Source organism: Zootoca vivipara, chromosome 3 (genome assembly GCF_963506605.1).
Source record: "Zootoca vivipara chromosome 3, rZooViv1.1, whole genome shotgun sequence".
Taxonomy (NCBI): domain Eukaryota; kingdom Metazoa; phylum Chordata; class Lepidosauria; order Squamata; family Lacertidae; genus Zootoca; species Zootoca vivipara.
This window is the reverse complement of record NC_083278.1, coordinates 73947064-73974667: the sequence shown is the minus strand read 5'-3', so window position 1 is coordinate 73974667 and position 27604 is coordinate 73947064. Positions and strand designations below refer to the sequence as shown.

The window sequence follows — 27604 nt, the reverse complement described above, 5'->3', positions numbered from 1 at the left end:
GTTTAATATTTTACTATTCATGTACATGTATGCATTTATTTAAAAGAAGAAGACTCTGTCACTGATCCATAACAGTGTGCCTTGAGGCACAAGTGAAGTACTGAATACAATTATATTGAAACTCGGTGCCCATGATAGAAATAATTAGAACCAGGAAAATGTGGTGAACATAGTGATATGAACTTGCTGCCCTTTGTACTTTAGTGAAAGGCCTATTGTTTTGCATTCTACACAGGCAAAGCAAAATTCCACAAATTCCATGTCAGTCAATCTGACCGAAACCAAACACAAACTGACTTGGAAAGGTAATAACTGGCATATGGCCAGGTTTCATTTTAATGGGAAAGAGGGGACAGCAGGGAAGAACTTTTACCCATAAGCAGGATGAAGAATTGCAATCACTACATATACTCTGTATAATTTCCCCCCTCCCTCCCGTTTGTCAAATTGGGCAGCAGAGCACTTGACATAAACAAACTACATAGGCGCCAGTGCCTCGTGACTGAACAAATTCTTGTGGTCTGTTGCTTAGCAACCTGCGCTAGGCCACCCCTTTTGGACTTCTACAGATATTTGCCCCTCATTAGCTTCATATCAAAACAAGTGACCTTTACAACCTTGGGCTTATTCTGTGCACTCAACCATACGTGACTGAAGTTCACAAATAGCAGCTGCAGAATCTGGAAGTTACTTTAACACACATGCTATATGATTCAGGTGAGGGACTCTGCATGCAAAATGCTCCACCAAAACGAAAACAATTTGTAGAACTTGATCACTAAAATCACAATGTCAATATTTGCCATTCTGACTTCAGACTGCATCCAATCCTAAAGGCTACACTTTGCAAACATTTACTTTGACGCTAAGAGAACTCAGGAGGAAAGTGTGCTTTCAGAACTACCGTAGCACTATATGGCCATAACATTAACATATTTTAGAACGCACCTCTATAGCATCAAGCCCAATTACTAAAGTGGATTTTGTGTATGCATGCCACTTATTTACCAATTCCTATTTAAAATGTGGGTGCACAGAGCCATTTAAAAACCTACTCCTTTGGATTAATAGCCATAACATTTTAAAACAAGACCAATTCAATATACACACAGTAAGTTATAAGATTACCCAAGGTAACAAACCAAGGATGATTGTAGTAGAGGCAGCTACATGTAAGTCGCTCTTTTCCATTTAAATCTCTCCCATTCCTTGGTGGAGCATGCTACCACTCCATGGGTCCTTTGAGTGCAAACATCACTTCCCTTAGGGAAGACACCACAGTAGAGACTATAAAACTACATGAATTTGGGGAAGAAACAAGACACCACTCAGCAAGCACATCAATCCATCTACAGGCAATAAACCGGAGCAAAACAGTTTTGTTCTTATGTAACACTTTATAAGCATATAAAGCTACTATGATATCGAGTGAGTCGCAGGGAGGAAAAAATGAACCCAAAGCCCTTTGAAATCTGGCTGTAATGTTGGGTTGAAAGTGTGACAATAAACTGGGGGGAAAGGCATTCAAATTTCTCCTAGTCGCACATGATTGGCAAGTCAGCAAAGTTTTTCATGGTAATTATGCAATAGCACAATTACTGAATAGCAAAAGAAAGCTGATGCTGTAAATGCAGTATGCAAGTACAAAATGCAAGATTACATACTACCCTGAAGCAACATATGCCTTGATTATCTGCACTAATTTGGCTCTAGGTGGTCCATTTATTGTGCTGGGAGCAAGGAACAAAATGATACTATTGATAAATTTAGGGCATTGCTTTATCAAATCACAAATATCTGCCCTCCCAAGTTTCCTTCAGCTTGGCAGACAATATACAATGGGCCATGCAAATCCACAGACATGTCAGATTGCACTACGCTTTGCAGGATAACCCACCATCAAGTTTGATAGCTGCTTGTGGCCTATTAACATGGCCGTACCCGTATCTATCAAGCCTATTGGATCTCGATGCAGCTACAAACCAACAAATCATAATCAGCAATGGAGGTACAGCTGTTGAACTTGGTGGATGATCACAAGATTTCATGGGCACCAACTAAGTTTGTCATTGGTATGAGCTTTCGTGTGCATGCACACTTCTTCAGATACACACATGAAAGCTCATACCAATGACAAACTTAGTTGGTCTCTAAGGTGCAGCTGGAAGGATTTTTTTTATTTTGTTTCGACTACGTCAGACCAACACGGCTACCTACCTGTAACTAGGATTTCATGGCATAGCTGCCAAGTTTTCGCTTTTCTCACGAGGAAGCCTATTCAGCATAAGGGAAAATCCCTGTAAAAAAGGGATAACTTGGCAGCTATGTTTCATGGGTCACACTGTTCCTGGACTCTCTATCTCTCTCTGCCTTACTTATGTTCATTTCAGTCTGCTAAGTGCCAACACTCACAGATTAAAGATAACCCCATCTCAATATCCATTTATTATTGCTTGGGGGGGTTGGGGGGGGGTAATGCAATTTCCCCTCCATCTCCCTTCCCCCTCCAATCTCCCCCTTGCCCATAACATACAATGGAAAAACTGGTGGTGGAATGTTCTGGGATGGGGAAGGGAGAGAGAGGCGTTGGTGAGTGTGGACATTCACCATATCACAAAGATGTATTCCAGCCCATGTCTCTTTTTGTAGATTTTATTACGGCAGCCCTCACAACCAACAAGACACGCTATTGCTTAATAAATAACAATAATAATAATCTTATTTTTTTCTAGCCCACCCATCTGGGAGGCTTACAGCACATACAAAAACATAGTAAAATGTTAAACATTTAAAACTTCTTGACACAGGGTTGCCTTCAGATGTCTTCTAAAAGTTGTGTAGTTCTTTATTTCTTTGACACCTGATGTGAGGGTTTTCCACAGGTGTTCCTATCATTTTAAGAAGCTACTTGCTCAGTATTAATGACATTTCATACCGGTATCTTATCTAGAAGAACTGACCATGAATAAACTTTGTGCTCTATAGGAAATCCATGGATCCAGACCAAGTTAGTGATGCTTAGAACACACTGAAATCTACATGGAAAGCTCAAGTCCCATTAAGTTCCACAAAACCCTATTGAGATTTAATTTGCTCTGAATCCAACCCCCAGATTCTGTGTTTTCAATAGCTTTAGATGAAACACATCATTGCTTTGTATCTAAAGATAATAATTGTTGAAAATATCACAGCAAAAAACAGCATTGTGCAGCTAGGAGCATTAGCATTTTGACAATAACTTTGCACAAAATACAAGTTTCAAAATTGTTTCATTTCTTGAGTAACAACCTAAAGGACACAAGACATTGCTGCTGCTGCAGTGCTTTGGAGGAAGCAGGGAGAAGGCTGGCTGGCTTATCAGGCTTGAGTTAAAAGCACACCTGCAAAAGCAAACATTTCATTAGCACTGAAAAGAACAAAGCAGAGTTGTTCTGCCAACACTGGCATGTCTGGGTCTGAAGCTGCAGCATTAGGTAGAGAAAGAGCCCCTTGGCAATAAACTTTGAAGTGAGTAACTGATTTGGGGTTTTCATTTTAGAATTCTCAAGCAAAGTTTCTCAATGGGACATCTGAGTCATTTATAAAACAGGGGGAGGAAAAGCTCCTTGCTAAAATGAAGTACATATTTTATTTCAAAGATCAGCAAGTGAAGTCGTGCCCCTGTGAAAAACTTGAGCCTCACAATGGTGGGAGAAACTTTCTCAACTTGCAGAATAATTTCACACTACCAGTCTCCTTTTTAATGGTTTCAAGGCTTTTCTCTATTCAGCCACCTTCCACACCATCCCTTCAAATAGGCATCTTTGGCAGAAATATGTGAGATGGTACAGTATGAACGCGGGTGGCACTGTGGGTTACACCACTGAGCCTAGGGCTTGCCAATCAGAAGGTCGGCGGTTTGAATCCCCACGACAGGGTGAGCTCCCGTTGCTCGGTCCCAGCTCCTGCCAACCTAGCAGTTCAAAAGCACGTCAAAGTGCAAGTAGATAAATAGGTACCGCTACAGCAGGAAGGTAAATGGCGTTTACGTGCGCTGCTCTGGTTCTCCAGAAGTGGCTTAGTCATGCTGGCCACATGACCTGGAAGCTGTACGCCGGCTCCCTCGGCCAATAACGTGAGATGAGCGCTGCAACCCCAGAGTCGGTCACGACTGGACCTAATGGTCAGGGGTCCCTTTACCTTTACAGTATGAATTAAAATTCAGATATAGCACAACGCACCACCCTGCCACCCATCAGGAAGTAGTTGTATAGGTTATTGCAGGAGTAACCACGGTGGTGCCTCCAGATATTGTTGGAATACAATTCTCATTATCTGACCATTAGCCATGGTCAGGGAGACTGATGGGAGTTGGAGTTCAACATCTGGAAAGCACCATATTGGCTGCCCCTGGGTTACAAGTTTACAACTGTTTTAAAAGCTATGTTTTTGTTTTTCAAATGGTCTTGGGAAACATTTTAGCTTAACTTTTCTTAAATATTAGTTTTTTAAAAACTGCACAGGGCCTTTGATATAGCTCCAAATATAGTCCCCAGACTTTTATTCACCAGACCAGGTATAATCAGCAGAGGTCTGGCATCTTATATTAGAACTTTGTTACCTTACAAGGGTACCCAGGTGGGACCCAGGTGGTGCTGTGGGTTAAGCCACAGATTCTAGGGCTTGATGATCAGAAGGTCAGTGGTTCGAATCCCTGCAACAGGGTGAGCTCCTGTTGCTCGGTCCCAGCTCCTGCCCACCTAGCAGTTCGAAAGCACATCAAAGTGCAAGTAGATAAATAGGGACCGCTCCGGCGGGAAGGTAAACGGCGTTTCCGTGCGCTGCTCTGGTTTGCCAGATGCGGCTTAGTCATGCTGGCCACATGACCCAGAAGCTGTCTGCAGACAAACAACAGCTCCCTCGGCCTATAGAGCGAGATGAGCGCCGCAACCCCAGAGTCGGACACGACTGGACCTCATGGTTAGGGGGGCCCTTTACCTTTACCTTACAAGGGACTCTGAATTCAAGATTAGTTTCAGAAGTACTTTAATTTTCTACAGAAAGATTAAGTGGACAGATGATAAACAAAGAAGTTATTGGTTGAGCCATATTAAAATAATTAACTGATTGGCACAAAAATGCCCTCCATTAGTGGGGGAAACAGAATTCTGTATATATGCTCATTTCCTTAAATCATGTGTCATAGATAACATCTCCACAAAAGGGCCAAAAAAAGTATTGCATTATGTTAAAAAGGTGTATTTTCTTACTCTCGAAGCTGAGAGCAACAGTTCTTTCCATGCGTGTTTCAAACAGTAAAATTACACTCATTCAAAAGCTGACAAACTTATTAAGATACTAATAACGTGAAACAGAACTGTAACATCAGCTCTATGCACCTCCTGCAAACAAAAAATTCTACATGCCAGAAATAATTCATAGGGCCTTTTATACTGCTCCAAGAGACACACTCGACAGCAAAATATGTTTTGGCAAGTTGAATCTTTTCTACCCTCCGGGCCACTGCCTCCGTGGCCCCATATTATCACTGCAGCACCATTCTGCATTTGCATATGCATATTTGTTTTATGTGCATAAACAAAGTAACAAAGAGTCTTGTGACACTTTAAAGACTAACAAATTTGTTATGGCATAAGCTTTTGTAGACAAGACCTAGTCCACAAAAGCTTATGTCATAATAGATTTGTTACTCTTTCAAGGTTCCACAAGGCTCACAGTAGTTTTTGCCACAAAAGACAAATATGGCTACGTCTCTTGAAAAATCAAGAGTTCTGGACCCTGAAAGGCAAAAGTTTAAGGGCCTGGTTAAAATGTTACTTGTGCACAAATAAGCAGTAAAAAGAGCCAGTCCCTATGGCAACACTCCATCGAAGGTGGTACCATCTAAAAGCCCTTCACTGCTTGCAATCATACTCACATATCATCCACATGACAGCAACAATGCACAGAAAGCAAAATGCTACATAGGGATGTTAATGTTGTTGAGGCAGAAGTATATGACAAAGAAGATTTTAGACATGGAAGTTTCCATGCAGAGCACAAATGGAGAAGCTGTAGTCCTCCAGAGGTTGTTGGGACATTAAAATTCCACCAGATTCAGTCAAATTAAGACTGCATGCTGATTCAGAAGTTCAAAATCTCCATAACGCTACTACAAAGTGACACACTACCAACTCTGTGTCCAGTTCCAGCGGTCATACTTTAAGGAGCTGGTAAACAAATTTGAACATGTTCTGAGCTGAAAAACATATGAGAATACTGCAAGACTACCAACACAGAATTGCCTAAAGGTTTGTATTGATACAGGTATGTATACCATACACAAAAGTTTCCTAACTTCCATATCTTATAAGCAACCTACCTATCTGATCATAATGTTAACACCCCCAATAACTTCAATTTAGAACTCAAAAAAAAATTAGAACTCAAAAAAAAATTAGAACTAAAAAAAACGGGGGTCAGGTGATCATACAACAGATTTTATTTAGCTTTAGTTTTTCAAGTTTAATTTCCCATTAGAATGCAAGTTATTTTCCTCTGTTTACTTCTGATGTGTTAATAATTATCACAAGCAACAGGTTTTTGGACACAGAGAATCGCAAAATATTATTTAGGTGAAACTCTATGGAAGGGTATTATTCCCCAATCCTTGTTTTAATGTTACAAATCTGTATGTGTGGGGTTTTTGTTTTTAAAAACTTATTTCTAATTTTGGCATTTATTGACAGTTTATATGTATATTTTATAGTCACTCTAAATTATTTACAATAAAATTGTATATAATTTGTATAAAGTTTAGTATACAAATTCTGTTAAATAAATAAAAACAAATGTATTTGTACAGACACGTATAGTTTTGTACAGGATGCTGTGATGAACCTAGAACCAATTGCATTTAAAACACACACATATGTCAATTATATCATCAGTGACTGCTAAAACTGAATTTCCATGCCTCTGATGTCCAGATGTTGGGACAAAAAAAATGGAATAGTAATCTCCATCATATTTTGAGTTTCCTGAGACATCTGGCAGGCAGCAGCTGAAGATATAATGATAGACCAGGTAATCCTTTAATCTGATCCAGGACAACACTTCTAATGTGCTTATACATGTGCAGAACAGCTATGGAAAGTTTATAAACTAAACCAAATACAACTGCTGGTTATTCAGCAAGGAAAGCGAAAATAATCCATTTCAAGGATCTGTAGGTCAGGGAGCTAGACAAATATTGTTTAGAGGAACAAAGGTATTATATGATGGAAACCTTTACTATGGTTTCTGTTCTAGTTTGTCAGAAATAAGGTCACCCCCAAAAATCAAAACAAAGAAATGCTTGACTTTGCTTGTCATTAATGCATAGCAGAAAAGGATGTGATTAACCTTTGACATCAGTATAATTCCCAAGGGATTGCTTCCTTATTATTTTCTCATGCATCCTCTATTGCATCACCGACTATCCCCAAGCAGAGCAAAAGTAGCACCAGTATAATGTCTAGCAATCAAGAAGCTTTTGGGTGCATAAGGCAGGGTGTGGATGGAGAGAAAATATTACAAGGGAAAGTCTATCTAATCGCAGCATACGTGCTTGGCTTTAATATGAGACAATAATGGAATGCTCAGTTTCACGAGTCATAAAGGAAGCTGACTAAAAGGAAGTTCAGGATAGCCTGGGCATTTCCTGTGCTTTGGTGGCTCAAACTGAAGCAGCTTGTTCCTATAAATGACCCACACCTTACCTTCATTACTACAGGCAGAACAACTCTGCTGCAGAACCTCATGACTCAACATATGTAGCCACCTCTAACCATTATTACACAATTTTATGATTTCCCCCCCCCGCAAAAAAACCCCACCATATAGTACAATATTATTTAATGCAAAACAGCTAATAATTAAAGTAGTAGCAGGGATGGCTAATGGGTTTGCTCTGCTAAGCAACTGCAGGTGGGCAAAATATGCATGGCAAGTCTCTGGCAACCTCCTAAATATGCCACTAGCCTTCTTATTTAGTTGCTTTCTCTTCCTGCCATAGTCACTATATCTTTCTTCTCATCTATGCTGCATAACACTGTGCTATATCATGGGCTCACTCGCTCATTTCCTTACACACTTTGCTTCCTTGAAAGGTCACCCAAAGTTGTGGCCACCAGCCTGCTTGTTAGGCTGGGGAGAGAAATTGGGAAGGAGAATGACGATGACTCCTGGCAGCTATTCCTTATGCATCCCCATTCCTTCTGCACACCAAGTGGAAACACTCCTGACACGGACCCTGTGTTCCTATCTTTTTGGTAACTTCAATGCTGGCTGTATTTAAATCTAATGAACTTGTCTCTGTTGTTGTCCAGCTTCTTTTATGACATTTTGTTACTTTGTTTTAAATTATGTAGGCCTCCTGACAGCGGCGGAGCTTCATGCTCTGCCACTGGGGCCGGAGAGCAGGCGCGCTGCCCCCAGTGACATGGCATGCATTCTGGAGGCGGGGTGGGACGGGGCGCGACATGTGTTTTGGGGGTGGGGCACGCCATGCACAGTGATGTAGTGTGCGTTTTGGGGCGGGGCGTGCCATGTGCAGGGTGCGCGTTTTGGGGGCGGGGCGGGTTAGGGAATCGTGTCACTCGGGGCGCACCGCCCCCACTGCCCCTATCTTCCTACGCCCCTGCCTCCTGATCATAGCTGTTTTTGTGGAAGCTGGAATATAAATTCCTTAAAATATATAAAAGAATTAAAATAAGATTTTTGAAATTCAGGTTAGTGGTAAAGAAGGTGAAAGCACCCATTTCTCCATATGTCAATTCTTTTCAGTTTGGCATTTGTGCTTTACCATAGGAGTTTGCTGGTTGGATGATATCCAAATGTGGCCTCCAACATCTGCAAATGGGATATATCCTTCTTCTCCACCCTGCAGCTTCCCTCCCACTCAGGTATGCTCCAAGTCTGGAGGATTCTTTGGAGGAATCCATGGCTGTTTAAAGCCGCATGATACTGAAATGTATGGCACAGATGGGGCCACTGGTTCAAAATCCACATAAGGGCAATACAGGATATGTATTATTAGGCCAAAGAATATGCCACAAAATTGTATTCAACCTTTCAGGTTCCCCAAAACTTTTCATCAGGCTGAACAAAGTGAGGCAGACAGGAGAGAGAGGGAGAGAATTTTTTAAAAGTTAGCGGGTGAAAAGCTATGAGTCTGCATCCTGTATTCTTCTTAAGATGGAACGTGGGAGGAGGTAGCAGACATGCAAATAAGGCTCCTTAGGTGCCTTGCAGGTTTCAGGTTGCATTCAGCAGGGCCTTTGAGGAGGGAGAAACTCAGGATGGCCAATTCCCCATTTCTAGAAGTATAAAAACCAGCACTTCTCCTACCCTGAAGGGAACTAGCCAGATTTTGTTTACATCTCTAAAGAATCGAACTGCATCACAACCAAGCTGCCTTGCCTTGTAGCAAGGCTATTCTACCCCATTTGTGTGTGGATCATGCTATTGTTGCTGAAAAGTAATTGGAAGGGTGTTTATGACTCAGGAGTTAAGCATGTAGCTTGGGAGCAACCCTGCACTCTAGAGATAACTACAGAATGTAGCACATCAGCATCTGCACTATCTAATAATCCAACCCCTAAGCATGTTTATCCAGAACTTAAGTCCCACTAGGATCTACAGGACATTTTCACGGTAATATATTTAAAACTGCAACTTTGGAGAGTTTTCATTTCTTACCCAGAAATAAGGCAGTATTTAAGGATAAAACCAGTTTTGCAAGAGAATAAATACGTAGCTTTTTCCTTGGGTGCTGAAGGAAGTGTCAATTACTTGAAGGAATCAAATGAGGCCTTTCCACCTCTCCTGCTACCTTCTTGGAACTTTCCCATAATCTCATTACATTTAGTCATATTTCACATTTGAATGATTTTCAGCCTCATATTTATGGACCATGGCAGAGGGATGTCCATTCATGCTTAAGCTGCACACATAGAATTTGGTTTAAGAGGACTTCTTTCCATTCCATTTCTGGTAGCAATTTCCAGACAGCAGCTACGGTAGTGCAGAGATCCCAAACAAGGGACAGAACACTTATATGCAGTGTGTGTGCATGCATAAGCTTCTGACCTGCACACATAATATCAAATAAGAAATAAACAACCCTTATATGCTACACAGAAGGATGCGGGTGGCGCTGTGGTCTAAACCACTAAGCCTAGGGATTGCTGATCGGAAGGTTAGTGGTTCGAATCCCCGCGATGGGGTGAGCTCCTGTTGCTCGGTCCCAGCTCCTGCCAACCTAGCAGTTCAAAAGCCCACCCAAAAGTGCAAGCAGATAAATAGGTACCGTTCCGGCGGGAAGGTAAACGGCGTTTCCGTGTGCTGCTCTGGTTTCGCCAGAAGCAGCTTAGTCATGCTGGCCACATGCTGGCCGGAAAAACTGTCTGCGGACAAATTTCAGCTCCCTCGGCCAGTAAAGCGAGATGAGCGCTGCAACCCCAGAGTCGTTCATGAATGGACTTAACTATCAGGCGTCCTTTACATACATACACACACACACACACACACACACACACACATATATATATATATATATATATATATATATATATATATATATATGCTACACAAATAAAACAGAGGTTGTGTTCACATGTCACAGTAAACCATAGTTAACCATGATGTGCAGATAGTTCTCCCCCAGAATATGTGGGAACATCAAGCCATGATGTCTAGCTTCATTTTACATCAATAATGGAAAATGTGGCTTCTTTCACTCCAGACAAACCACATTGTTATGCCAAGGTTATCAATCATGGCTTGTTTGAGCAACAAACAATGAACCCCAGAGTCTGGATGTAATGGCAAAGTTTCTTGCTTTCATTTGTACCAGGGGAGCAGCAGATCAAGAGAGTGATCTCTATGTTCATAGTAAACATTAACTATGGGTTATGGTGATGCGGAAACTGGGCTGATATAAATAGAAAAGGTCTGTTTCTAATCTAACCCCTCCCCTTACTTCTCAAAAACTTCATTATTCACTTCTATTCTATGTCCCTGACTTCTCTCACTCTTCTCTTTACCACCATCTTAAAGGTAAAGGGACCCCTGACCATTAGGTCCAGTCGTGACCGACTCTGGGGTTGCGCGCTCATCTCGCATTATTGGCCGAGGGAGCCGGCGTATAGCTTCCAGGTCATGTGGCCAGCATGACAAAGCCACTTCTGGCAAACCAGAGCAGCACATGGAAACGCCGTTTACCTTCCCGCTGTAGCGGTTCCTATTTATCTACTTGCATTTTGACGTGCTTTCGAACTGCTAGGTTGGCAGGAGCTGGGACCAAGCAACGGGAGCTCACCCCGTCACAGGGATTCGAACCGCTGACCTTCTGATCAGCAAGCCCTAGGCTCAGTGATTTAACCACAGCGCCACCTGGGTCCCTTTACCACCATCTTAACAAGAATTAATTTCCAGATAGAGGACTTATTATGGCTGTGACTATCCCAGTGCTGAGACCTGCAGTCTGCTACTCCAACCAGCATGGATAGCAGAGGTCTACTGACTGATTGTGGAGCGACTGTTATGCAAAATCCATGAAAGTCTGCAATTCTTCCCCCACCCTGCTTCATCCCATGAGTGCACCAAACTCTAAACACAGGCATGTGGGAAAGCTGCTATGCAGTTTGTCTGTAGAACAGCAGATTCCTCAGGCTACAATTCCCCAACACAAAAGCTTCCTTTGGGTAGTTAAGGTGTGGGCTTCATGGATAGAACTCAGATCTTCAACTACTATTGATGTTCAGCTGTGGACTGGCAGCAATAAATCAGTTTATATGCCATGTACATACACATGTGAAACAGCCAGGAGGATTGTACAAAGAGTCCACTAACTGTGAAAACAGAAAAACAACAACCCCCGGCGGATCTCATGGATCCCTGTGAAAAATAAACATTCCATTTATTACTGCTATTATCTGCTAAAGGAGAAGAAATACTCAATGTGTGAGAGGCAGACAGCAGTGTTAGAAATTAGCCAGGCACCAGTTGCACTTTGCTACTGGCACATGTCCATGTAGAGAACTCTGGGTGCCAGGTTGGTGGCTGACATCTCCATCTGGCTAGCCCCTCCACCTTTCTTAAGCAGGTAAACAGAAGAGCTTATTTGCCTCACCTTTTTCTCCACAGAGTACATGGTTTACCCTCCCCCCACCAGTTGATTCCTACAATGACCCTGTGAGGTAGGTTAAGAGGCTATCAATGGCCCAAGGTCACCCAGTGAGCTTCACGACTGAGTGAGGATTTGAACCCTGATCTCCCATGTCCTAGTCTGATGCTCTAACCACTACACCACACTGACTTCCTAGAGTACTTCTGCTATGAGGCATCTATTTAAATTAAGTAGGTAAATAAATATGGGGGAAATGTCACTTAGAGAAGGATCTGAAATATTTTATTTGAAGCTTGAATTTGTTTTATTCTGGATTTTTAATATCTTGTAAACCACTCTGAGATTTTTTTTCCTTTAAAATATAAGGTGGCATAGGAATGAAAATAATAACAAATTTATTCTATTGTGGCAACTATAACATAGGTTTAAGGTGCCATTTGGAGATTAGCTTATATATCCAACATGGGTGGTTGCCTTGAGAAGCAGCAGCCTTATACTGTATTAAGTCAATAGGGTGCCATTGCAGAAGCTTAAGGGGACTAACGTAACTACAGTACTGTAGTGTGTGTACAGGGGGAAAATCCTCCTTTAATATCAATGACTAGAAAATACTGGTCTAACAAAGTAAACTGGCCATGCAGTAGCAAGAAAATGTGGAAGCGTTCTTCACTCATTTTGAATTTTCAGACTATTCCAACATTGCTTACTCTACGTGTTGCAACAGGATATTTTGAGAATAAGAATTTCCCCCTCTTTTCCACTTGAAAAGCAATGGGATCCTTCATTATGAGCTTACAGGATGTGGCACGAACCCCACACCCCAAGCAACACTGATCCTCACAATCCACATTAATAATAATAATCAGTAGTAGCAGTAGTTTATTATTTCTACCCCACCCATCTGACATGGTACACAAGGACAGGTAAAGACAATGAGACACTTTTGGGGGGGCAGTTCTGCACACTTACCGCCCTTCAAATTATGACATTAAACACCTCAGGCACCTGGAAGCAATAATAAGCTATTGGTGAAGTAAGATTGCTTCCTCCCAGATTTAACAACATGGCACCAAACAACAACGACAGTCCACAGATTTGAGCAGCATTACTATTTTAAATTTTCAATGTTTACAAGCCAGGTAGTGTATACGTGTATAAGCAATAGCCCTAGTCTAAATATAACTCCTAAAACAAACAAACAAACAAACAAATGTTTTTGTTGTTTTTATAATCAACAATGCTGAAACCAAAATTTCAGGGGAAAAATGTCACCCAGACCCTTTTTCTTGTAAGAGGTTTTCTAAGAATGCAAACACAGCTAAAAATTGAACAGCTTGTGCATCTACAGTGGTGTTGCGACAATAGAAAAGAAACTTCATGCAACAGAACTGGAATATCTCGTAATATAGAAAAAATGAAAGGCAGATTCTGAATAGGAAAAGAAACAGTACTGATTTCAAATCCCAATACAAACTTTTGCTTTTTGAGACTTGACTCTTTTATCCAACTTGACTCGAGAGGTTAGAGCTTCATTGTGGCATTGCCAAATCCAGGTTTTACAGAAAAAATATATTTCATTGCCTTCATTTAGAACACAATGTTTCTCACAGTGCTGTTCAGGATTGCAACATTTAAAAATGGAAAGGGAAATGTAACTTGTCTCACTCAGTTTTTAAACTATTTGAACACTGTACTTACTGTTGCTTGACTTGAGGTCTCTGTGAAGGATGGATACTAAGGCTTCTTCATGCAAGTAAAGCATCCCACGAGCTATCTGCACGGCCCAGTTAACCAGTATATGAGGTGGTATTCGACGGCCCCAGTGATTCCCACTGGTGGAGGGAGAGGCTCCTGACAGAGCTCTGTTGAGGGGTCCTCCCCTAGCATATTCCATGACCAGGCAGAGGTTGGGCTCCTGCAAACTTACACCATGAAGCTCAATAATGTTGGGATGTTTCAGCATGGAGAACAACTTTGCCTCCTGCCTCACACTCTCTGCCGTGGCCTTGATGTCCTCATCTGGGTCCTGCCGTGCTGCTTTCACGGCCACTTCTTGGCCCTTCCATGTTGCTTTATAAACTTTGCCAAAGCCCCCAACTCCAATGATCTCCTGCAGTTCCAGATGCTGGAAGTTAATCTCTTCTAGAGAACCCAAATGGTCTTCACCACTGACAGGACGCCCATCGCCCATAGCTTGGGCTTGGGCTTCATGCCCAGACTTTTCCAGCAATCCCAGTGGGGGATGTTGGTAGCGTCCTGGCTGGTAGGTCACATAGTTGGCTGGGAAGATACCGAGGCGGTGGCGGATTTTGCCAGCCCACCAGCCGTCATCTCCGGAGACCGCTGCATCTTTGGAGAGAACCTCCACCACTTCTCCTCGCCGCAGGCTCAGCTCATCTTCCCCAGAGGCCTCGTAGTCATAGAGCACGGTCCAGAGCGGGCAGGAGGTACGGCCGGTGGTCCCCGCGGTCCCTTCAGCCGCTCCCTCGGAGCTCACCAAGGCCATGGTCAAGGCGGGGGCACAGATCTCATCCACTTTGGCCTCAGCATTGGGAACAGTCAGGGAAGCCTCTGAAAGAAGACCATTCCCCTCAATGCTTCAACTGGGCAGGAAATTGATGGCAGAAGAAGTGGAGCAAGCTAGAAGGAAGCAGCAGAGGCATTGGAAGACCAAGGGCAGGAAGTTGGGGTGTGGAAGGGGGCAGAGGATTGGCGGGGGGGGGGAGATCAGGGCAAGGGTCACGAGGAAGAAGAAAATGAATGAAAGAACTAGGTGGAGAGTGGGAGGGTCTCACAGTCCAGGAAGCCTAAGCTGGGAGGCTGTAGGGGCTCAGCGGAAGGCGCCCAAGCAAGAGAGGAAGTGGAAAGGTCTCTGGTCTACAGACTGGGGACGGGAAGCAGAAAGGTTCGGGGACAACGCAGGCCGGAAGAAGGGAAGAGGTATGTCAAAGAGGCTTGACCGGAAGGGCAAAAGGCGAGCGCGCTCCGGAGTCTCCAAGGGAAGGCAGGAGGGGCCAGGTGAGGAGAAGGAAGGGAAAGGGGCGCGCGGAGGGAAGCGGGCGGGGCGGCGGCTGAAGCAACAGGTAAAGCGGCCCGCCTCCGGCAGCGAAGGCGGGAAACGGAGGTCCGGGGGGCGAGCGGCGTGCTCCCCTCTGCGCAAAACAGCAACGCCGAGAGAGGCGGGCGAGGGCGCGCGACACGGAGCGACGAAAGAGCAACTTTCCCAGCCAACCTCCTCCTCCGACAGCGGCTGCTCCCGAAAAAAAGAAAAACCCTCCTGGCTGGCCCCCGATTGGCTGGCACCAGCCACGTGACGCAGGGGCCAGGTTCTGGGCGCAGGTCGGAGAGCGAAGCCGGGCAGGTGCCTGGGGCTGCTCTTGCCCTTGGCCCGGTGCAGGAGGCAGGAGCGGCGGGAGCGAGCGGCGCGCGACAGAGACCAAGCAGCCTCTTCGGGAGAGGAAGGGGCGCCAGGAGGGCCGGGGGGCGGGCGGTGTAACCGGAGCGCCGGCATCAAGGCTCGCTCTTCGCTTGAAACCCGGAAGGCTAGGGCTATTGGGGGCTGTTGAGCAGGGGCAGGGGCTCCCCTCGGGTGCGCGCGCGGAGACGGAGAAATGGGATGTGATGGGGGGGGGGGGACGGGACGCAGCAGCAGGAAACTCCTGTAAACCTCTTTCATAGACCAGGGGTAGGCAACCTAAGGCCCGGGGGCCGGATCAAAGCTGTCAAGTTCTCCATTTTTTTAAAGGGAAATTCCCTCGTGCTGAACAGGCTTCCTCGCGAGAAAAGGGAAAACTTGACAGCTATGGGCCGGATGCGGGCCAATCGCCTTCTCAATCCGGCCGGTGGACGGTCTGGGAATCAGCGTGTTTTTACATGAGTAGAATGTGTGCTTTTATTTAAAATGCATTCTCCTATTTGTGGGGCATAGGAATTCGTTCATTTTCCTCCCTCCCCCAAATATAGTCTGGCCCAGGGCTGAAAAAGGTTGCTGACTCCTGTCATAGACTCGTAGAATTACAGAGTTGGAAGGGACCTTGAGGGTCATCTAGTCCAACCCCGTGTAATGCAGGAATCTTTTGCCCAGCGTGGGGCTTGAACCCACCCAGGACACTGAGATAAAGGAGTTGCATGCTCTACCGACTAAGCTATCGTGTTCTGAGGTACTTTGGGGTGAAATGGATGCTCACTTTCACCCGCAAAGCCCCACTTTGCCTCCTGCCTCTGTTGGAATCCTGTACTTCCTGCCTCTCCAGACTAGGGCGAGGGATCATAATGTGGTAGCTTGTTTTCAACAGCCTTGCACATGGCAGGGGTCAGGATCTCCTATGTTGTTCAGAGAGAGATGGGGTTGTATATACTTCTAAAGCACGTTCAAAGCACATTCCTTCCCTCAAATGAATTCTGGGCACTGTAGTTTACCTCTCACTAAGTTACAATCCCCAGCAATCCTGAACAAACTACAGTTCCCAGAAAGATAAAGAATATGCTAGAGCACTTCATAAGTGATAGTATCCCTGGGGCACTTGAATTGCTTTGGCCCAATTCCTGTAAGCTGCCCATGTTTTGAGACCACTTTATACCGAGACACAATTCTAGGCAGAGCATGTTAGACTGCACAGTCTTTGGTGGCATGAATGCCTGATTTGAAACAGAGCAAAGCTTATTTACTAGCAAACCTAGTAAAATCACTGCCCTATATTTAGGTTGTGCCTACACCTCTGACCCAAGTACACAGGAATCTGCCTTATATTGAGTTAGAAACAAACCCCTGTGTTGCAATAAGAACTAATCACAACAATACAAACACAACACGTAGGCTAATATATATTTTCTACAAACTAATAGAATAATGATATTATTCAAATTATAGGAGTAAGCCAATCAAAGTTCTTATATACAATATAACAGAGCGGTAGCGAGGACCGTCAAGCCATGTGTTCAAAACAGATGTCTAAGGACAGTCTCACAATAGTCTTTCAAAAGTATCAACAGAAGATGTCTCAAAAGTTTCAACGGAAGACGTCTCAGAAGCCTCAAAAGGACAGTGTCCGAAATGATGCTACTGTTTCATAATAGTATTCATCAGCTGGAAGTAAGATACAAGACATACATCCGACGATGTTTCTGTTTTGCTTAATATATGTAGGGCTTGACGTCAGCTTTATTCGCTTATGTTCTTTTGATGGTGAGAGAGATTTGGGTTGGCCAAGGGTGTATGAGTGACTGCACAGACCTTTGTAATTCAAGAAATCTTTAATAAAAAATATTTTAAAAAACAAGACATACATTCAATGAATGATAACAAAACTGAGCTACCTGCATACACACTGTAAAATAAACCAGAATATACAAAACAGAATGAATAAAGGTACAGTACATACCCAATATTTTTCAACAGAATATATAAGTAAGATTCATGCTAAGGATCAGTGCTCACTAGATAGTGTAGCTGCTGATACTTGCAACACAATTGCATAGGACTTATGAAGTAAGCCTGGAGATGCTGGGAACTGAGCCACTGAACTTTTTCATGCAAAGCAGATGCTCTAACACTGGGCTACAGCTTCCCCACTAATGAACCTGGAATGAAGATCAGGAAGTAAAACCACTGTCTATCTCAGGCATCCCCAAACTGCCGCCCTCCAGATGTTTTGGCCTACAACTCCCATGATCCTTAGCTAACAGGACCAGTGGTTGGGGAAGATGGGAATTGTAGTCCAAAACATCTGGAGAGCTGAAGTTTGGGGATGCCTGGTCTATCTCATCTGATACTTTACCTCCTTCCCAACAATCCCTGTTTATAGCCTGAGAAAATATTTGGAATTGTTGCATTCAGTGGGGTTTGTTGGCATCAGTCTGTCTTGAGAGACAATGGAGTATGCCTCTGGGGGTGAAGTCAAACTGCTGTGATAGCAGCACCAAAGTGACCCTCTGGGACGCAAGCCTGCAGGAGTTGCCGGAAGGAGGCATACAAGGTGCCACTGAATCGTCTTAGGGACTCCAATCTGGATCTGTGTATGGTTTACTCCTAGGAAAATGTGTGCAAGACACTTATTAGGTCACTTATTGAGGTTACATTCTTCCTTGCCCAGGCCTTCATCCATTAAACAATCTATGGCCTTTTTATTTTATGGCCTTATTTTATTATGTTTTTTCTGTGGTTGTTTTATTCCTTTTTATTATTATGCTATGTAAATTAATGTTTTTAATGTTGTACATCTCCCTGGGATCTTGGGTTAAAGGGTAGTGTATAAATTGATTAAAGAATAGTAGTAGTAGTAGTAATAATAATAATATCAGATATTTCCAATATATGTCTAGTCTTATTGACTTTTTATTGCCAAGTAAGTGAGCATAAGATTGCAACCTTGTTGACTCTTTCAGGCCACTGTTGTATGTGTGGGATTTGGGAGTGCTTTGGAAAAAAAATTGAATAGTAATGCCACTTTTAGGGGTGATATCTGGAAGGAACTATAGAACCATAGCATTGTTTTCAAGAAAAAAAGGAAGGTGTTAGGAACCTCCAGGAAAACTTCCTCGGCTTGGCAGCATTTATTTATTATTTGCATTTACCAGTCGCAGGTGGCTCTGTGGTCTAAACCACTGAGCCTAGGGCTTGCTGATCAGAAGGTTGGCAGTTCGAATCCCCGCGACGGGGTGAGCTCCCATTGCTTGGTCCTAGCTCCTGCCCACCTAGCAGTTCGAAAGCACCCCAAAAGTGCAAGTAGATAAATAGGTACTGCTCCGGCAGGAAGGTAAACAGCATTTCCATGCGCTGCTCTGGTTCACCAGAAGCGGCTTAGTCATGCAGGCCACACAACCCGGAATCTGTCTGCAGACAAATGCCGGCTCCCTCAGTCTATAGAGTGAGATGAGCGCGCAACCCCACAGTTGTCCGTGACTGGACCTAAAGGTCAGGGGTACCTTTACCTTTACCAGTCACATAATAATAAAAAGATTCACTAAGTAACATACAATGATAGTGTAAAACAAGTATTAAAACACAACAAATATAACAATAAAGCCAACCCAGCAACCATTCAGCAATAAAACCCAAGTCAGCATAAAATAAACATATGTCAGCCACTGACAGCCAGTTCAATTAACCAATCAAGAGAGCAAACGCTAAAAAATGAACCACTTGCCATCAGTCTGCAGAGACTAAAAGAAATTATGTATTCCCTGGAGACCAATTCATGTAGGAGGAGCATGTTGGCAGGAAATTCTGCCAGCCACAGAGAAAATGTTAAATGCTGCCAGGTACAATTATCTTTTGAGTTCATTGAGACATTATTATCTTGAGGTTTCTTGTTAAGCTGCTTAGTACAGAGGAGCCTTGTCTTGGCCTCCAGAGTAATGCTAATAGGGAGCTGGTTGAAACTGAATGGATGCTTGAGGAGGGTGAATTAAAGCCAAAGACACTGCAATTCTGCTTGAAGAGCAGTTCAAAATGGACCATCTAGAATTATGACGTTCCTGCCGTCATGAATGTGGGCTTATATATATTGTATGTGTAGAGCTGTGTTCAAAACTGTCCAATAACAGCCCACTTGCAAGCAAAATGTGCAGGGCTCATTGTCCCTCAGCCCCCAAATTATCTAGCATATTTGACTCCTCCACTCCTTCAATTGTCAGGTTGCAACAGGGAAGGAGAGAGGTGCCATTCCATCTGCTGGGCTGGGAGATAAACTCCATTTGTCCAATTTCTTGAACTGTTTTTTTCTTCTTCTTTTTTTAAGGATTGTAAGAGGTGGGTTTTAGCACCTCTTGAGAATTTATCCAATGTGAATTTGATTTGTGTGCATGGTCGTTTGGTCAGAAGTGGCTGTGTGAAATTTCAGACTTGCTGTTACACAGTGATGGGCTGGGAGTTTACATGGGCTGCAATTCCTCCCCTCTTTTTATTTCTTTTCTGTGATATAGTGAAATACAAAACTATTCTATTTGTGATCTTTGGTAATGTAATAAATCCATCCATGTCAGCCCATACAATGTGCAGATCCTTTTTATTTCACCAGATGAAGATAAGCTAAAGTGATGAAAAGTTATCGACTGTTCACTATGGTATTAAATAATATTTTAGATGAATTGCTTGAAAATGTCCAGGCTGAATCTTGCAAAGTCTATGGACATTGAAAGACTGTATTTTCATATATACTCTCATGTAATCATTGTAGTATATTATATTATAGTATATTATAGTATATTATAGTACACATTGTAACAGGCATTCACTACATCTGGGGCTAAGTAAACCAGAGGAGCAGAGGGCTTGGGCAGGGGAGAGGAGGGCATAAGTGTGTGCCTGTGGGGCTGGGGGATGGCAAGGGGCATAGATAGGCAATTCCAAGACCTAGAAGAGAGGTAGGATAAGACACCATGGAGAAAGTGGGAAGGTGAAGCAGTCACACTGATGATGGGACAAAGGGAAATAATTCTTGTGAAGATGAAAAGCTAACAAGGGGAAATGTCTTGACAATAAAACTGAGAGTTCCCAAAAGTCAACACAGCAGTAAAGAAAACAGTTAAATGACTTACATATTCCGAGTTATTTTGAAAGCAGTGGTGGTAAAACTTGTGTGTCAAAATACATAAGCGAGAGAAGCAATAAAATAGAATTTCTATCTTCCTTTCAATACTGTTTCTGGAGGTGCTGTATATAGAAAAGTTCTCCTATCGCACCCCCTAGTGGATATATTGTGAAGCACATAAAGCTTTCTCTCGCTGGAATGCTCACGTCTGCTTTGCATTGCGTCCACAGTACTGTACAGTACACATGTAGTGCAACCTTTAGGTGCTTAATAGTAAGCATCAAACAGGCAAGCTTGCATTCTAAATAATATTTATTTATTTATGATAGATTCGGAAACGTATTAAGCAGAAAGAGGCCACCCTTCTCCTACTCCTTCTGGGTCCCTAGATTCCATTGGACTTATAATCACCCACCATTCCCGGCCAGCAAGATCAGGGGCAGCGGCGGTTGCAATTCAGCCACATCTGAAGTTACGGCAAAGCTAACGATCCTCATTGGGAAGAGGCAGGGGGAAAGAATGCGCTGGGAATGGAGGGGTGAACGACATCGGCTGCACCCTGGAAACTAAACTGGGGAGGAACTGAAGGAGAGAAGGGCAGCGTGACGCCAAAGAATCCTGGGAGCTGTAGTTCGCCCGCACGGAGCTTCTCTTCCCAGACCCCTTAGCAAACCACAGTTCTCGGGATTCTTCAGGGGTCGTGAAATCTTCCAAAGCGGAGAGATCGGGAGTCCAGCCATGGAGAACCGATGAGCGGCAGGAGGGTATGACGCAGAGGAGCAAGGCGCAGCTCGCAGGCAAAGGAGAAAACGGGCAGAAAGGAGCTACGCGCCCAGCGTGGGAATCCCTCGCGCGTCCGGGCGGCCGCGTACTGCGAAAGGCGTGGTGGGCGGAGCTTCCCATCCCAGGGACCGCTGGCATAGAGGGCGCCGCGGAGCATGATGGGAAAATCCTAGCATCCGGCATGGAGGTCCTGGCGGCCGGCTCCAGGCAGCATCTCGGCGGCGGTGGCGGCCGGGACCAGCAACAACCGGGAGTGTGAGGCGGCGGCGGCGGCTGCCGGGGTCGGCCATGGTGTCCCAAGCCGTGCAGCTGCTCCGGCAGGGAGTGTGGGCGGCGCTCACTGGAGGCTGGTACCACGATCCGGAGCAGAGCAAGTTCACCAACAGCTGCCACCTCTATCTGTGGCTTTTCCTGCTCCTGCTGCCGATGGCGATGCACCTGGTGAGGAGGGAGCCGGCGGAGAGGGAGAGGCCCAGAACCCCGGGGACAACGACCCGAGCCACCTTCTGTGCGGGCAGGCGGCCCCGCAGCTCCCTTCCTGCGCCCGGGATGTGGGCAGAGAGAGGGGGCCCGAGGAAAGCAGGGCTTCCGCTCAACCCCGGGTGGGCAGCTGGAGGCGGCACCGCATGGGGAAGAGAGAGAAGGATTATGTGGATTCAGAGGGTGTCCTATGATAAAACTCTAGTGACGATCCTTCTCCCACCTGGTGCTATAATAAACCCAATATGTGCATTTTAACAATATGCCAGTAATATATTCATCCACCAACGCTCCTCTATTTCCCAAGGCTTATTTTCACTTTTGATTTTGTTCTGATATCGAGTATGTTGGGCGTGGGAACCTTTGGGTTGCTGAACTGCAACTCTCATAATCCCTGGACATCAGTTTTGCTTGCTGGGGTTGATAGGAGTTATAGTTCAGCAAGGTTTTGTGGGCCAAAGCTTCCCCAGCCCTGGACTAAGTGCTGAGTGGCTCTTTGGATCCTGACCAAAGTATCTGCAATTGTTGTATCTCTTGCCAGTCTGAAGAAATTACAGTGTTTGTGTGTGTGTGTGTGTGTGTGTGTGAATGGAACACTCTAACACCCATCCCTGCAAGTAAGCTGATTTAGGTAGTGGTTAAGAAAATGAGCCAAGAAGTTCCTGCTCCATCAGCCACTGAATGGTCTTAGGCAAAGTAAAATCTCGTCAGCCTCATTGCTCCTCCTACATCTGTAACATGAAAATGATTAGCAATATTGTACCTTACAACAGGGGTATCCTATGCCATAACTTCTCCAGATGTTATTGGGACTCCAAGTCCCATCAGCCCCAGCCAAAATGGCCAATGGAGTCCAATATCATCTGGAAGGCCACAGGTTAGCCAGCACTGCCTTACAGGGTTGTTGTAAAATTACATTTCAAGCACTTAGGGAAAGCACCATGTAAATGCCAATAGTATTGTATAGCTGTTAGGAGAACTTTACCAGGGTTAGCAATACTAATCAGTCTTGTTACAAATTAAAATTGTCACACTGCAATTAAATGAAATCTACTGGCAAACCAATGGATCAGTTGCATTAAGTCTTCATTATTCTTATGTTTAGGCATTCCCTCCCAATACCGTCACAGCCTTTGTCTACTGTAGTTCTGTGACTGGGCTTTTCACGATAATCAAAGTGATCAGTTATCGCCTGCATCTTATGTTTGACAAAGGAGAAGTGATTCAACAGAAAGTCTCATGGAAGGAAGGAAAGCAAAATAAAGACGGTAGAAGAGATAATGCAGTCCGGCATATAAATCTCAGGCAAGTTTTCTTCCTTACTGTCTAAGGTTATTCTCGGTGCCATCTGAAATAATGAGGAGACGTACATGTAGGGAAACAAGCTTCTGCATGCAAATCATTTACTGTGAGCAAAAAGGTTTCTACACATGGTTTGTCCTGCGTTTGTCAGAAAATGATGGATGGTGCCAAGCAGCTGTTTAGGAGAAGGAGGGGAGGTAGATTTAATCCCAGCAGAATCGCTGATTGACTGCCAATTTTCTGACAGGCTGATGTGCACATATATTTGGATCAGGACTGGTGATGGTCGCTGTGAGAAAAAGTCACCCCTGACTTCTTTGTTCTTTATTATTTTTGAATAGCAATAACATAGGGGACAGTTGTGCATTTGAAGAGCTCAAGCGTAATGGTTCGACACCAACCATCCACAGCAGCGTAAAAGTGCAGGCTATACTCTCTCATCACTCTTCAGGAGTCCTGGTTAGTAAACCTTTTTCTGCAATGCTGTTCACTCTACCTATGCCACTGGGTTTCTCTGACAATAAAAAATTTACTGTGGGTTTTACTGTAAAAATAGTAGCATACCATCATCGCCTTTGCCTAGCAAAGCAAAATGCATGATGGGATGTCATTGTGCTCCAAGGTTTGCCATCCCTGCAAGCAGCAGCTAGTGAAGTCAGGCAGGAAAATTCAGAGTGTTGTGGTGGCGTGCCATCCGTTTTGTTTTACTGCTGTACACATGACAGGGAAAGAGGAACGGTGGGGCCAGGGTATTTGGTTGTATCCATATAGCTCCAATAAGAACTTGTTCTGGTCATCGTTATCAATGCAAATTTGAAAAGATCCTGTTTTAATTACTGTGTATTAATTGGATTGCTTATTTTATTAGTGGATGTCTATATTTTAATGTTTTGATGGGTTTGTTTTATTCCGTTATTTTAATTCTGGATGTCTATATTAATGCTGATGTAGTAGCCTTCCAAGTGGTTTACAAGTACAGAATCCTATGTTGGCATTAAGCAGTATATGAAATCATCATCATCATTCAGTGGCCAAAAATGCTAAAGGAGAAGGAAATTTAAAGATTCAGAATTCTTTTGTTCTCTCCCCTTGTCCCAAGATGTGATCAATGCTGAGTACTGTAATAGTGATAATAACTGTTAGTTCAGGTTTCCCCAAACTGCGGCCCTCCAGATGTTTTGGCCTACAACTCCCATGATCCCTAGCTAACAGGACCAGTGGTCAGGGATGATGGGAATTGTAGTCCAAAACATCTGGAGAGCTGAAGTTTGGGGATGCCTATGTTAGTGAATGAGATGAGAGGATGGGGTCATTTGGGGTGAGTCTAGCACCTGCTTCCCTCTTCTGGGGCTCTAACAGGTCCACTTACTTAGTTGCAGAAGACAATAGGGAAGCTTTTCTTAGTGTGCACAACTCTGTGTGAAGCAGACCCACTAGAATGTGGCAATGAAAAACACCCACTGATGTGAGGTTTTACCCATTAAACCAGTGTGGGGGCATCCCTGGCCACATTTTCCTGTTCTGTACATGTAGATGACACCAATGTTGGCCTCAGTGGGAAGCTGACTCGCGTGGGTAGCAATTGTGTAGAGCTTTGAGACGGAGTCATGATTCAGATACATTTCAAATAACACCAGCAACAATATTCTCCAATTTACAGATTTCAAGTATTCAGTTAGAGTTATTAGTATGTGTTTTTTATGTATTGCTTGCTGACTCTTGATATCTGGAAGGGGGGGGGGGAAACTTTCTTAAGTTGTGAAATGTTCTATGAACAAAATAATTAGTTGCAATACCACCACCACCACATCCTTCATTGAATGTAGAGTAATCACATGGCTTACCCTGAGACATCTATGAGATATTGGGTGCAATCCTTGTATTCTGTCTTTATGATTTTTGCCATTGATTTTAAGTGGGATATAGCTTATATGGTACTTACTATGATTTGCTAAAGTACTCTGTTTTAAATTATGCACATTTTAAATATAACATGGATCACATAATCCATTTGCTTCATTTTTAGGAGCTGCCAGCACAAGAAACAATTGAAGATCTGAAAGGTACCTTATAGATAAGGTTTCTTACTATTGTTAAAAGTGTTTTGCCCCCAAAACTGTACCCCTCAGAGTTTAGAGCAGGCATCCCCAAACTGTGGCCCTCCAGATGTTTTGGCCTACAACTCCCATCATCCCTAGCTAACAGGACCAGTGGTCAGGGATGATGGGAATAGTAGTCCAAAACATCTGGAGGGCCGAAGTTTGGGGATGCCTAGTTTAGAGCATGTTCCTAAAATAAATGGTGACAGTGAACTTTGTATAACTTGTAAATGCTTACCATTTATACTTTGTTTAGAGAGCATGTTCATGCCCCACTGAAAACAATAGGACTTAAAGGCTTAGTTGTGTACTGCCCCATTGATTCTAGTGGGGATTTTCTGGACTGCCTAGCGTGACAGATTTTCACATATGTTTGTGTCCCTTCTTATTAGGAGTAATGCTTCTGGAAGACCAGCCTGCCCTACCGGTTTCATCTACCTCACCCTGTGTCAAAGCAGATATTCTGTCTGCTTCTATGGCACTTATGTCAAGTTCTACCACATCAGCAATAGTGGCTAAGCCAAATGCCATGGAGACATTTATCAGCGCTGCAACCAGTGAAAAGGACGAGAAGGTGCAGCTTTCTAGTTATAGTGCAGTGGAGGATACACCTCTTGATAAAGGTGTGGTTAAGAAATTGCCCAATCTTTCCTTGTCTCAGTATGACATTATAAAAGCTGGCATTTCCTTTGAGTCTTGGAGCACTGATAATTCAGTCATCTTTTCTGAGCATCTAAGCAACCCAAAGTGTTTCCGGAGAGAAAAAGTGCTGGGTGCGTCTGCTCAAGACATCACTACCACTAGTTGCCCACAGTGTAATACGGTGGCAGCCAAGGGAATGGATGGACCTCTGGAAAGTTCCTACCTTGATGACATGAAGGTCCACCTTGATGATTCCGAGAGCGAGGTAGCTGTTGCTCTCATTGACAACTCTCTCTCTGGAGATCCACTTACACTACATGAGCCAATTAAAATTGTGATCACCATGAGTAGCACCCAGAACTCAACCACCGACCTAGATGGCTCGCGCCATTTGCAAGTTTTGGGAGCTGAAGTCGGATCCAGCTCGGATCCAGAGTCTGGTGTTGTCATGGCAGACCAACACAGTAAGCAAAGCAGTGAAAGGATGAGAATCCCTGCCATCACTTTTGAACTATCTGATGATAGTGGAGGCCAGGCTTATCAAGAAGCAAGCGAAAGTTTGAGAACGCCAGACAATTTAAACGTAGATGCCTCATCCAACCAGTGTTCGGGCTATGAATCTGGCGAACAGGACAATAATGCAAAAGAGAACGGTGACAATCCAATGGATAATCACGAAAAAGTAAGCACTTGCCCGGAGAATGCTTCTGAGAACGTAGAAGTCCTGGCTTTACATTCCAAAGAAGGGCAGCAGAATTTGGGCGTACCCTCTTACAAAACAGCTCATGAGAAAAGGCATGCTCGTGTGCTCAGTGTGGACAGCGGGACTGATGTATTTTTAAGTAAGAATTCCTCAGAGACAGTCAGTGATAAAGAGAAGCTTTTGCCAACCTCTAAGTCTGACCTGGAAGCTAAAGAAGGACAGGTGCCAAACGAATCTAATTTCTTGGAATTCGTCTCGCTGCTGGAATCCATTAACACCTCAAAGGCAACCGCGTCTGATGGCAAACCAGAGACTGCGAAAGATAAGCGGATAACTGGAGGTATGCTGCACGCTTTCAAAATTATGAACCATCTCTGCACTTAAGGCATTTCTGAGCACTTGCATTAAGAGCAACTTGCCAGTCAAGGGATGGTAGCAGATAGCAATATACAATCCAGTCCAGAATATAAAGCATGGTATTTTTTAAAGCTGAAAATGGAGTACCAAATGCTGTTGTGTGCCATACAGAAGATTCTTAAACCACAAACAAATGAGTTACACACAAAAACCCCCGTTTGTGTAATTGATGTTTTCATTGTACGTTATGATTTGTGCTGGATAAACCGCTTTGAGGTCCTCTGTGGCGGAAATAGATGTACAAAATCTCTGAAACACTACATGAAATTGTGCAATCCTGTGCTGCTTTGTCCAGCCACAGCCAGAGAGGTGTGTTAGCTAGTACCTTGGATTAGCTCCTATACGACAGTGTCTCCTTGTACTGGAACTTGTGCTGTGATTGCTCTGAAGTCAGCCCCACTAAGCCCTGTTCTGAATAAATATGCTTACACTTGCAGTGTAAGTGAAATTCAAAAAGCAAAATAATGAGGGGGGTGTTTATTTATGTTAGCGTTGC

The 27604-nt window shown here is 43.8% G+C and overlaps 2 protein-coding genes across 4 annotated transcripts in view; one reads left to right on the top strand and one right to left on the bottom strand.

Moving 5' to 3' along the window:
• Window positions 1–15353, bottom strand: part of MAP3K21 (mitogen-activated protein kinase kinase kinase 21) — a 36964-nt gene extending 21611 nt beyond the window's left edge. For both annotated transcript variants that reach the window (XM_035108442.2, XM_035108443.2), the window contains exon 1: window positions 13850–15353. In XM_035108442.2, the coding sequence (XP_034964333.2) occupies window positions 13850–14657 (808 nt within the window). In that variant the 5' untranslated portion in view covers window positions 14658–15353. The remainder of the gene's footprint in view (window positions 1–13849) is intronic.
• PCNX2 (pecanex 2) overlaps window positions 14987–27604 on the top strand; it is a 119782-nt gene continuing 107164 nt past the window's right edge. The window contains exons 1-6 of one of the 2 annotated variants that reach the window (XM_060272853.1): window positions 14987–15091; window positions 21012–21906; window positions 23051–23250; window positions 23589–23706; window positions 25274–25310; window positions 25739–27031. In XM_060272853.1, the coding sequence (XP_060128836.1) occupies window positions 21754–21906; window positions 23051–23250; window positions 23589–23706; window positions 25274–25310; window positions 25739–27031 (1801 nt within the window). In that variant the 5' untranslated portion in view covers window positions 14987–15091; window positions 21012–21753. Of the gene's footprint in view, window positions 15170–21011; window positions 21907–23050; window positions 23251–23588; window positions 23707–25273; window positions 25311–25738; window positions 27032–27604 lie in introns of both variants that reach the window. The other variant, XM_060272854.1, reaches the window with a different exon arrangement.